Raw genomic sequence first — 12,551 nt, forward strand, 5'->3', positions numbered from 1 at the left:
TTCAAAAAAGTCACCGGATAAAAGGTGGCGCACAGTGGTCTATTTCCCTATAAAGTAGATACATTAAGGTGGGCCCCACGGTCAGGGCCGTAACGTGTTGGGTGAGGCTGGGACCTCACCTAATCCGCTCCCTTGAAAGCCTCTCTCCCTCTCAGGTCTCTCACTCATCTTATCTCTCTCTCTCTCTCTCTCTCTCTCTCTCTCTCCATCAGCTCCCAGCTTCTTTCCCCACAACAGGTCTCTCTCTCTCTCTCTCTCTCCATCAGCTCCTCAGCTTCTTTCCCCACAACAGGTCTCTCTCTCTCTCTCTCTCTCTCTCTCTCTCTCTCTCTCTCTTCTCCCCAAAACCACCACGCAGGGGGGCTGGATCAGCGCCGCTAGTCAGCTGTGACAGTGGCTAGCACTCCCGACAAGCCTCAGGTTTCTCTCTCTCTCTCTCTCTCTCTCTATCTCTAACGTTGACTGTCGAAATCCTACCCTAATTAAGGTTTTGCAATGTTGAATGTAATTGGGATTTTTCGATTTTCAATTCCTAATCAGGTTTTTGCAATGTTGAATCTCTAACTAGGGACTTGCAATTTTCAATCCCTAATTAGTGTGGTAGGATGCGGATTTGAGATTCAAAACTGAAAATCTGTAATTAGGGATTCGAAATTGAGAACACGTAATTAGGGATTGAAAGTGTAAATCATTTTGCTTGTGGGTATGTTTTGTTCTTGGGTTTTAAGCTTGGTGAATGTATAATGATGGTTGAGATGTGGGGATTTTTGTTTTTATTTTTTGAGAGTCCAAATTAATCTCTGTTTCTGTTTTTGTGGTCTTGAGGGGGTTCGATATCTAGGGATGTTTGATTGCTCATGTATGTGGTTGGTTTGTGCTTTGGGTTGAATTGTTTTCTTTCTAAAATGAAGAATTGCTTCTGTAAGGTGGCCTGCCTGATTATTTGCCTGGCCTGATGTTTTATCTAGGGGATTTTCATGGTTGGCCCACCTGATGCATGGTTTATGCATGTTAACAGGTGTGAAGGATTGTATGTTAATGCTCCTTCCAACTGGGTGCGGGTGTTCATTTCCTTTTTAAGGGTCCCTGACCTGAAGTCATTGGCATTACTGTCAGTTTTTTAAGTGGCTATGGTTTAGTGGTCTAGACTATTTGTTTTCTGGGTCTTAATCATGACCTGAATTTCTTCTTAAATAGAATGCCTGAAAATCTGTAAGGGAAATGCAACAATCGTGCTCGTTCAACATTGCTGGCTAGGAAGATCTGCTAATCTTGGAGATTTTGGGCACAGTTCATCTTTAGTGAGGCCCACCAGATCAGTGTTCATGATAATTGGATCGTGGGTTCCACTTGCAGGAATTAGGCTTGGGTATGTTGCCTATTTTGTTGTTGATGGTTCCATGGAGAGAGAGAGAGAGAGAGAGAGAGAGAGAGAGGTTCTCGATAGGTGGACCAATCTATCTCCATAGAGTTTTTGAATGGAAATATGGTTAATCCTCTTGCACATTTCTCCCTTGAAGGGTGTGGTTATCAGATCATCTCAATTTAATTGCTAGACAATCTATCTACCTAGCTGTTGAATTCAGATGATAACCACACCCTTCAAGGGAGAAATGTGCAAGATAACTTTTTTCTTTTTTAAATTTAGTCCAAAAAAAAAAGAGTTCTCGTGTGAGATTGATTCTTCTTCTTTTAGTTGTCTCTAATATTTACCTTTTTTTCTTTTTTTATTCTATACCTATAAATTACCTTAATTGGATATAGAAGGGAAGAGATGTGAACGATGATTTCTTAATAAAATTATAGTGTTGGTGAAGTGGAGTTGTGTTTAGTGTCATGTGATCTCTGCATGCCTATGGAACTTGACGGAAAATTTCGTAAGAATTTCATTAAGCAGGCATGCTTATATAGTATTGGCTGCAGTTTTATGCATATCTATAATCTGTACTGTGAATTATGCCAACTAGTGGTTTAGATTTCCATTTAATAATCTATCCACCCGTTTAAGAATTCATGTAGAAAATCTATATTGTCCAATCTCTATGACAAGGTTGTGCGACTCAAATAAATGCAATTTATAAGCACATTTTGTTATAGTTATTGGTTTGAAAATGCTTTTTTTTTTTTTTTTTTTTTTATATATATATATATATATATGGATTCTTAAATTGTCCAAATTAATGGACAATTTTGTATTATATCATGTATACAAGATGTTGCTTACATGATTTACATGCGGTTTGAGATTCGACGCATCACCCCTTATATTCTCCGAATATATGGTTTATTGATTGAATGCCTCCATGATTAATAAATTATGTTGATGATAACAAATCATTAGAGAATTATTCATATATTTAGAGAATTATGAGGAGATGCTGCTGAATTTTTTACTTGCATTTAAATTGTGTGAGTATAATACATGATATGTTACTGAATAGGATAAAAAGTGAAATTAAATCCAAATAGACATTAGATAGTTAAATTTCTGCATGCATATTATATTATACATTATGAATGGTTTAGGGCTTAGATTTATGTGATTTGAATGGTTTGAATGCCTTTTAATTTTGAAGGTCAATTGGTGAAATGGATGATAATACCTTGGAGAGTCAAGGATTTTCTCAACCATGTCGAAAGTTAGAGTTCGATATTGAAATAGATGGCCAAGAAGCAAACAAGCAATTAGATGATCAAGAAGCAAGTCAAGATGTACCGGTCAATACAGATGAGAAGTTAGTTGAAGAACCAAAACTAGGAATGGAGTTTGCTTGTCAAGAGAGTGCATATGAGTTTTACAATAGCTATGCTAATAAGATAGGGTTCAGTGTTCGAAAGTCATCTCTAAAAAAAACAGATGATGGTGTCATATGTAAGAGGCTATTTTGTTGTTCTAAAGAAGGTCGAAGACGTGAAAACAAACGAATTGGTCAGCCGAAGGTCATCCGTGCAATTACAAGAACTGAATGTCTAGCAGGCATGACGATTAGGCTCCGAAAAAATGGAAAATACCACGTGACTAAGTTTGTGGCAGAGCATAACCATGAGGTTGCTACAGCGATGAAGGTGCACATGTTAAGGTCACACAGAGGCTTGACTAATGCTAAAAAAACTAAAGCAATTATGGTGGATGATTCAAGAATAACACTCAAAGCAGCTGATTACAAAAATTATTTGCGAAGAAAGCGAATGAAAGTGATGGAAAAGGGTGATGCAGGTGCCGTTCTAGAATACTTTCAAAAAATGAAAGTAGATGATCCATCTTTCTTTTATGCAATACAAGTAGATGAAGATGATCAGATTACGAACATGTTTTGGGCAGATGGGAAGTCAATAGTGGACTATAGTGTTTTTGGGGACGTGGTTTGTTTTGATACTACGTACAGACTAAATAGTTATGAACGACCGTTTGCCTCATTTGTTGGGGTAAATCATCATAAGCAAACTATAATATTTGGTGCAGCCCTGCTATATGATGAAACGATCGAATCTTTTAAGTGGTTGTTTCAAACGTTTTTAAGTGCAATGTCTGGGAAACAACCAATGACAATCTTAACAGACCAAGATACTGTAATGGCCAATGCAATAGCTTCAGTGATGCCGGCAGCATGTCATCGTCTCTGTGTTTGGCATATCTACCAACTTGCCACCAAGCACCTTAGCCATGTATTTAATGGTTCACAATGTTTTGAATATGATTTTACTAGGTGCATGTATGATTATGAGGTGGAGGAAGAATTTCTAACTGCGTGGAATAACATGCTTGAGAAGTATGATTTGATGCAAAACAAGTGGCTACAAGATCTCTTTAAAGAAAGAGAAAAATGGGCTTTGGTTTATGGAAGAAATACATTTTGTGCTGACATGAAGAGCACGCAACAAAGTGAGACCGTGAATAGTGTATTGAAAAAATATTTGAACTCCAAGTATAATATCTTGTGCTTCTTCACTCATTACGAACAGGTAGTGGCTGATCTACGATATCAGGAATCCATAGCTGATTTCAAAATGAAGCAGAGTACCCCGGTAATGTTTCTTGATGTGAAGATGTTAAAGGAAGCAGCAAAGGTTTACACTCCGAAAGTGTTTGAAATGTTTCAAGATGAGTATAAGAAAATTCTTAGTCATTCAATTTTTAAACGTGGTGAGTTTGGCACGGTTGCAGAGTTTCGAATTATTTATAGCGACAAAGATGAAGGACATACTGTTAGATTTGACTCATTAGATGATACTGTGATGTGTAGTTGCAAGAAGTTTGAGTTTGTGGGGATCTTATGTAGTCATGCATTGAAAGTTTTAGATTGTTATAATGTAAAAGTGCTTCATCCCCGTTATATTTTGAAGAGATGGCAAAGAGATGCAAAGGTGGGTTTTGCTACAAATCACAATGAGTTAACTATACAAGGCGATCGCAATGTTATGTTAGGTAAGCGGTACAATTACTTGTATCATAAGCTTCTTAAAATTGCGGCAATGGCCGGGGAATATGAAGAGGTCTTCAAATTTGCTGATAGATATGCAGATAAATTTCATGATGAAGTGATGGAATGTTTGAAAAGCATCAATGAACCTCCAGTAATGTTGTCTCAAGTTGTCGATGAAAGTGTAGATATTGAACATGCATGCTCAGAGCCTACTGAAAGTGTAGATACTGATCATGTGCGCCCTGACCGGACTGAAAGTGTAGGTACTGAAAGCGCGCGCCTTGAGCTGATTGAAAAACAACTTACTTTTGTTGATACCGTGAGTGGGATTAAAGAAAAGTTTACAGTTGGGGGCAGACATCATTCTCAGCTAGATAAAGTAAGGAAGAAAGGATCCCGAACTGAATCTGTTCAACCACAAGCAAATCAAGAGAGACATGAAACGGCCCTAGCACTAAATATCATGCAGCCTGCTTCATTTCAACCTTCACATTATCCAATTTCATTCCCCCAATTGAGTAATTTCAATCAGGTATCATTGAGAACTTGTTTACTAAACTTGTCATGTCATATGTTTATGTTAAAGTTTTTGACATTTTTTTTTTTTTGGGTCATCTATTAGGGTTCATATATTGTGGTGGTGAGTCCTTTTGGATTACCAAGTGGATTCCATGCAGGCTATGGTCAACATATGGTGATGGGCTTCACTCCCGGACCTAGTGGATCCATCAACGCATCATTGGCTCAACCCGGGCTCCAGCCGCCTAATGTTTGCATGCTTCAACAAAACCCTTTCAACATCGGATAACAGGTAAAACTGAGATTTAATTTAGTGGACTTTTAATATTCGATGTAGCATTCATATCACTTATGCTCATTGAAGTTTTCATTACTATGTTTTGCTGCTTTATTAAAGTTCGAATGTTACCAAAGCTAGTCATTTCGGAATCAAAATAACATTCAATGATTGTATAGCTATCACTTACGCTACAGTCCAAATTCGAACATCCATATCCATGAGATTTGTGCATCCATCAGATCAAGTCCCCCATAATAGGAAAAGTTGTCAGTCTCATTCAAATAAATTTATTTTCAGAAGTGGAGTTTCTTCTACAAGAAAAATTATTAGTCTCATTCAAAGGAATTTAATTTCAGAAATGTAATTCTTCCAAGTGAAGAAATTCTATCACTATCAACTTCGGAAACACAATGTCCTAAAATTTAAACCCAAGGAAAAAAAGAGATCAGTTCTTTATAGAAAGCCTATAAACACATATGACAATTAAGTAAAGAGCAGTTCTTTCACTTACCTTTCAATTGCTTTTTATAACAAGGGCTACAAATGTGATGACAAAAATAAAAAAGTACAGAAAAGAAATTTGCTCGTAGGACTCCTCCAAGAAATGCAGTTATTGTTGCTCCTCCAGCATGTAACTCCTGCCACACTTTAACGTGTCTGTGTTGATGTTCCTCCTGCAGTGTGCGGATATCATACTGCAGCCCACCCAGGGTATTTGCATTGTCCGTGCTTTGTACATCCGGATTTCCCATGCCTAGTAAAATCGCTCGCAACCCGTTCCCATGCCAATGTCATCCACCAGTGGGTAACATGTCTACTTTTTGCTCAAGCAATTACCAGGTTGATAATATTTCTATCATGCTTCCGAGCTGTCCTGGTCTTATATGCCATCCTGCTGCAAATTGCACCTGGAACAGAAAATCTTTATAAGAGAGGTTTGATGACTTAAATCTGACCTCCAAGCATCTCCATAAGTTTCCTCTAACTATAACCTACAAGAAACCCAATTGAGAATATTCAGTTGATGTTGGTCGAGAATGTTCAGCTGATGTCTTTTTTTATTCCCAACATTTGTCGCAACCAGAAAAGTGCATAGACACTTCCATCCTGGTCTTGTATCCAGTCCTGTTGCAAATTGCACCTGCTGCTCAAGCAAAGAATAGAAGAAAGATTAGTTGACAAATTTTTTATTTTTTATTTGGTCAAAACAGAATAATCATTATAAGAGAGGTTTGATGAGTCAATTTTGACCGCAAAGCATCTGCACAACTCCAGTTACCCTCTCACTATAGGCTACAAGAAACCCAATTGAGAACATTCAGCTGATGTTGGTTGAGAATATTCAGCTGATGTCTCTTTTATCATTTACGTTGGTTGAGAATATTCAGCTGATGTCTCTTTTATTCCTAACATTTGTTGCAGCCAGAAAAGTGCATGCACACTTCTGCTCTGCAATTCTTAAATAAACCAAGCATATTGAAAGGTGAAACAAAATCAAGATTCACCGTTAGCAAGAATTTGAATCTAAGACATCTGATATTTAAAATGAGAAACAGATACTGTTATCCTTCCTATACAGGCAAAATGCCTCCATTTTCAGCATCTCTTACAGAGATATTGCGTAACCAAAACTAGCTAATGCCAGTTTCTCTGTTAAAGGAGATAATACGTATAACCATCATTAATGTCTGTGGGCAAGTTCACCAGGTGATAAAGGTAGGAAATGCTCGTGGCAGCCAGGAAGTAAAAGCCAGATGTATCAAAGTCGCATGAGGTCCTGACAAATAGCCAGAAATACAAAATAGAAAAAATGCTAGGGTAATTCGCGATCACTTTCTCTAACATAGGGAAAACAACTTTACGTGAAGGATAACGACCCTGCCCATCAGGTAGACCACGCCGTGTTTGGCCTTGATCCCAAAGATCAGGCTGATTCGACATTTACATGGGCCAGCCCATAGGGAACAGTATAAAATTAACCTAAAGCCTCTAAATCCACATGGTATGGCACATCTGAGTTTTGCAAGTGTGATTTTTGCTAATTCTTTCATCCTGATGAGGTACATCAGATGAAAGGATTGGATGGCATATAAACACCGTGGGAGGGCCACTCAAAACTGATGGTGAGTGTGTCCATCCGAAGTGTTTCCTACACTGTGGCCCATAGTTACCTGAATCACAATTCAACCAAATTCGAGTTCAAATCTGTAGTTGGTAGTTCGATGCTTCTTAAAATTACTCGGTTCATTTGGGTAGGTTCATTCAGTTTGTTTTTTCAGTTCACCTATTTCGTATTTCGAGTTGGCCTAATTCGATAGACTAGTACACTTCATATTCTAGCACCACCAGAGTCATGTCTTCACAGTACACTTTTTATGTTTGTGCTTCATCAGGATACTCCATTTGGTGGATAGTGCGTGGCCCATTGTTACAAAATATATGCCTGTTGAAAATTCTTAGCCATCAATTTAAGCCTAGTGTAAATTCTTAGCCATCAATTTTTTCACTTTGCAATTACAATACATTCCCAGTGTGTTGCTATTTTTCATGTAGGGACTATATAGCCATTAGATCTGATATCATGATACAATGATCCAAATCATTTTTTCTGATGAGCCTGTTTGTGGATGGGTGATACCCAAAGGGATCTTCAAGATTGGAAGATCATGTCAATAACCCAAATACACAGAAAGCTACAGTTAAAAAATGAGATGGTCCATATTAGAAGAAAACGTGTCAAAATGATCAAAGTGTTGAAATAACCCAATCTAGATTTTTTTTAGGTATCCCATCCAACAGATACAATTTCAACATAAAGTATTACCATGCATGTAGAAGGGATGCAATCTCCACACCACCACATGTGGCAGCATAACAAACATGTGCAAAATATCTAGGAATGTCGCTATCATGAGAGCCAAGATGTTAGAAATAAGTTGACAATCTAGGAAGCTTCAGTCAAGTTCTCTTCAGCCATGCATATGTTCAGTAAACCATAGCTCACCTGTACGCATCTGCGCCTGAGCCAACAAAGCTCAAGAGTCTGAAGTTTTATAATTATTTAGATCCAATTTTGACATACCATCTCCATGTCGCTTGCCAATAGGGGAGGCCAGTACAATATCCAAATTGTCCATCATTTTTGACCTATTGTTCTTGCCCAAAAATTAGTTGGTCCACCAATCAGATGAGCCACCATGTATCTGGTTTAGAAAACTTTGACAAAGATTTTTCACTGTACTTATTTCATTAACTGCAGCCCACCTGATCAGTGGATCAAACTGATTCTTGGGCTAGCACTTCATCTTAGTGAATGTCCTGAACTCATTAGGATGGTTTGGAACTTGTATCTATGTGCCCTGCTGCCACATGTGGTAGGATGTACACGAGATGCCTGATGCACACATTTATGACTTAATATAAATTGCCATTAACAGCATGCTGAACAAATTGCGGATCGTACCGTATGCATACAGTTTAGTAAGTGGAAATGAATTATGGCGAATCAAACTGCAATTTAGGTTGACCAATTCGACGGAACTTGTAGCAAATTACGTATCCATGATGTGGCATACCTGAGTTCTGGATCATCATGATTTTTGAGTTCATGGGTGAACATGAGGCAGCTTACCTGATGGACAGGGTGGATCTCATGAAAGTTCCACTGACGTGGCTCTTGGTCAGCAAAAGTGAGCTATGGGAGGTATGCTAGGATAGTCCATATGAAAACCCCATTCAAGTGATAATGTGTTAAAACATGTCGTTGAGCCTAACTTCAGATTAACATGTATGGATAGGAGAAAGTATAGACCAGTTGTTTAGGATGAGGGAAGATAAAAAAAATAGTTATGGTGTATTTATCTCAACATGCACACTAAAAAAGACATAGTTTCCCAATATAAAAGATCAAAGGATACCACAAGGGTAAAAATTGAAAATAAACTCAAAATCTACTCGATCCTAAACACCCAATAATGGTCTGCTAGTGGCTGGTTAGAAAGAAAATAATGCCAACAAAATGGACCCCATTGTGCCTGGTTTAGTAACCATTTCTATGATACACCTAATGGTGGTTAGCCAGCAAACCCATTCAGCAAGAAATCCAAGAATTCACACTAAGATAACCAAATTGAAATACATATAATTCAATGGCTCTAAGAGAGTATCAAAGTATCTCTTCACAAGCCATAATACCACAACTCTCTCTCTCTCTCTCTCTCTCTCTCTCTCTCTCTCAACTGGCACACTAGGGATTTGTATTCTGGAAGGTAATTTTTTTCCTACCGTGTTTTCGTTTTATTTTTTGTTTTATACCCCCCCCTGTCAATCTATATGCCCACGGGGCTGGAATTAGAATTGTGCAATTAGGGTTTTCATTTCTGGAATAAAATATTGATGCCATGAAATTCGATTTGTACATAGTATTGATTATTATTATTATTTTTATTATTATTTTTCTTTTGCAATTTTGTGGAGTGATGATGGGTTTTCGTCTTGTAGGCGGACAATTTGTGGTTCTCTGGATTATCTTCCACCCGAGATGGGTTAGTTCAAAGCCGTCTGTCTGTAGGTCCTTTCAAGAAGTTAATGCTGATGGATTGATTATCCATTTAGACCTTAACTGTTATACGCGACTTTTGGAGTAGACATTTGAAGCTTGGGAGTCTTGTGCTATAGTTTCTGTATGGAGTGCCACCATTCGAAGCAAAGGAACACTCATATGCATGTAGAAGGTATGGTCTGGATTTCAGTTAGGTCCTTGGTTTGGTTGGACTTTGTAGTACATGAAATTGATCAGGAGGAAAAGAAATGTGGAAAATAATGCTGCATGGTTTTCAGTAAATGATCCAGATTGCTTTACACTGTTGCATTTGGATGCAAAAATTGAATGGTCATAATCAGTTAAAATATAGTTAATGAATTTTCTGTTTGTTGCCTTATATATATATATATATATATATATAGTGGACAAAATAAATTGCAAATACTTCAGAAATATATGAAAGTTATGTTCCCCCAAATAAATGAAATTTGTGATAATAAACCTCTGGTTAATGGTTTGCTTTGCAGGATGTATTATAAATTCTTGGTTATAGAGTTTGCACAGTTTGTTCTGGGTTTTCAGTATTTATGAGTGGGGTCCAGTGAGCAGAGGTGATCTGAAAGTTTGATATGTTGGGAGTAACCATGGATTTCCCATGCACCAATATTTTCCTGCATAGATATAATATGTGGCCTTTTTTGGTTGAACGTGCTCTGTTGTGGTATTCTCTTTCCTAAACATGTATTGGTTGGGACACCCATTGAGGGATCAGAGCTTGGAAGATACATGTCAATGCCTGGACACTGATCTTGTGGACCCTACATTTGCTGGGCATGCGACACATGACAGCTTAGGATGGGACTAGAAATTTTCCTCATCCCTGTAGAAATTCTCTTATGTTGAACTTGTTAGCGTGACAATTGAATCTTATTTTTTTTATCCATCAATGTCTTTCAGTGGCATATTATCTGTGCATCCAGAGATTTTTCACCCATGCTTTTGGGAGATCTTTGGAAACCTTTTCTTCCTTCTGTTGCGAACATTGCCGATTTGGGGATTTTAGGAATTTTCTTTTCCCTTTGCGCACCATTCTCCAATGGCGCATAGCCCCCGAAGATCTTGCACTTACCATCCATGGATCCAAGTAATCTCAAGAGGCTGTTCTCACAATTGTTGTTGCTGTTGTGATGTTAACATCCTTTCATCTATGGAAGCCAAAAGCTGCAAAAGGAACCAATTGAAGCTTTTTTCTTTTTCTTTTTCTTTCTATGCAGGATTACCCGAGATCAGTATTTGAATACTGAAGAGTCCATCGATGCAGTGGCAGATGAGCTGAAAGCAAGGCTCTCCAGCAAATCAAAGATGGGTTGAAGAAGAGATGTGATCTTGAGCCATCAATTTCTGGTAGTGGATGCGTGAATGGCATGTGCATCATGAGGAACAACCTGAAAAATGCATATATAAAAAAAAAACCTGAAAAATGCATATAAAAAAAAATAAATTGAAAAATCCATGTGGCATGCTAGAATTCAGCTATATTTGGTTTTCCGCTCCTTTCAATGAAGTTGATTTTGTCCACATTTCGATGCCCCCGTCAATTGAATTGTGAATGTTGCTTAGTATCTCATGGTGAGGAAGTAGCCGCCAACTTGCAGTTATGTTTCTTTCAGGACGATGTGAGGCAATTGCAATTACAAAGAGCCAAGGAAACTAGCATTTGGTTTAATTTCACTCATTACACAGATTATTACAATTTAATTAGAATGTGCAGCCCAAACATATTAAGTATTTATTCTGTTCTGTTTATACTTCAGATTGGGTTTCTTTTAGTCTTTACACAAACAAAATGTGAACAATTTATTGGGTGTGTGAGAAGCTTAAGGTCCACTCATTAGGTTGGTGGCACGTGTTTGCTGAAGATAGTCTGTCAACATTTCAGCATACATGGTTGGTCCACCTGATTGTTAGTTTTTGTGATAGGCATTCTCAATGAACCCCGCCAGCTGAGTAGCCTGAATGCCACAAGCCTGCCGTGAATTGCCTCTTCAATCTCTGCTTGAGTCACCTCCTTTTTCCCGCTTGTTTCAATCAGTGATCAAGAGAAGAATATTATGGCCAATGAATTATAGATTTCTAATTGTTTGAGAAATTTTTGTGATAATTGAGTAACATTCACCTGTGAAAGTCACTTAGTTATCCATGCAGGTCAGCAAGCCACACAAATGGCATGATTGGTGGTGTCTGAGGAAAGGCTAAAGGTTTGGCCACCGGCAATGAGGATTGATAGCTTTAGCTTTTATAACATCCGAAACTTGCAAAACCACAACATGGTGAGAAAACTATTACATTTGCAATCAGTTCTATCCTTGAATTTTAATTTTGCAATTGCATCTTCAAATCAAGGAAGAAAGCATAACACAGACTTTCTCAACATTGTTGGCAGGAAAACTATCTGACCAGCTGAAATCAATTGAAGTCAGTGAAAGCAAAAGTCTCTAGGAGCAGTGATCGTGCAGGGAACAAGAGCACAACAAGCTTGTGCACGTGCTGTGATCCCACACCCCCACTGAGCCGCTTCAACGACTCCCTCCGGCTTCGAAAGAAAACAGAAAAGATGAGCTGGTGCTGACCCAAAATATTCTTCATAGTTCTTGAAAGTCAAGCCAACATCTGCAATCTGCCATGCCAAATCCAAAATACGAGACCACTGAACTCAGTGAAACAAGGCATGCAATGTTTATTCAATTTCAGTTTTCCTTGATGAATAACTACCGCAATTTTATTT

At 38.1% G+C, this 12,551-nt stretch overlaps 1 protein-coding gene across 2 annotated transcripts; it reads left to right on the forward strand.

Moving 5' to 3' along the window:
* The first annotated feature begins 262 nt into the window (after nucleotides 1–262).
* LOC131226611 (protein FAR1-RELATED SEQUENCE 5-like) lies at nucleotides 263–12,551 on the forward strand. Of its 2 annotated transcripts, XM_058222184.1 has the most exons (7): nucleotides 263–420; nucleotides 2,577–4,956; nucleotides 5,047–5,235; nucleotides 9,724–9,956; nucleotides 11,041–11,170; nucleotides 11,972–12,096; nucleotides 12,210–12,551. In XM_058222184.1, the coding sequence occupies exons 2-3, from the start codon at nucleotides 2,590–2,592 to the stop codon at nucleotides 5,230–5,232; spliced, it is 2,553 nt and encodes an 850-aa protein (XP_058078167.1). In that variant the 5' UTR covers nucleotides 263–420; nucleotides 2,577–2,589; the 3' UTR covers nucleotides 5,233–5,235; nucleotides 9,724–9,956; nucleotides 11,041–11,170; nucleotides 11,972–12,096; nucleotides 12,210–12,551. The 2 variants fall into 2 exon arrangements, with proteins under 2 accessions (XP_058078167.1, XP_058078168.1); XM_058222185.1 differs by lacking the exon at nucleotides 11,041–11,170.

This window comes from Magnolia sinica, chromosome 15 (genome assembly GCF_029962835.1).
Source record: "Magnolia sinica isolate HGM2019 chromosome 15, MsV1, whole genome shotgun sequence".
Lineage (NCBI taxonomy): Eukaryota > Viridiplantae > Streptophyta > Magnoliopsida > Magnoliales > Magnoliaceae > Magnolia > Magnolia sinica.

Excerpts from the sequence above, each read along its gene's own strand:
- LOC131226611 (XM_058222184.1), top strand. The coding sequence starts at position 2,590 with ATGGATGATAATACCTTGGAGAGTCAAGGATTTTCTCAACCATGTCGA. Across the intron at positions 4,957-5,046 it reads AATTGAGTAATTTCAATCAG|GGTTCATATATTGTGGTGGT; the intron begins GTATCATTGAGA and ends GTCATCTATTAG.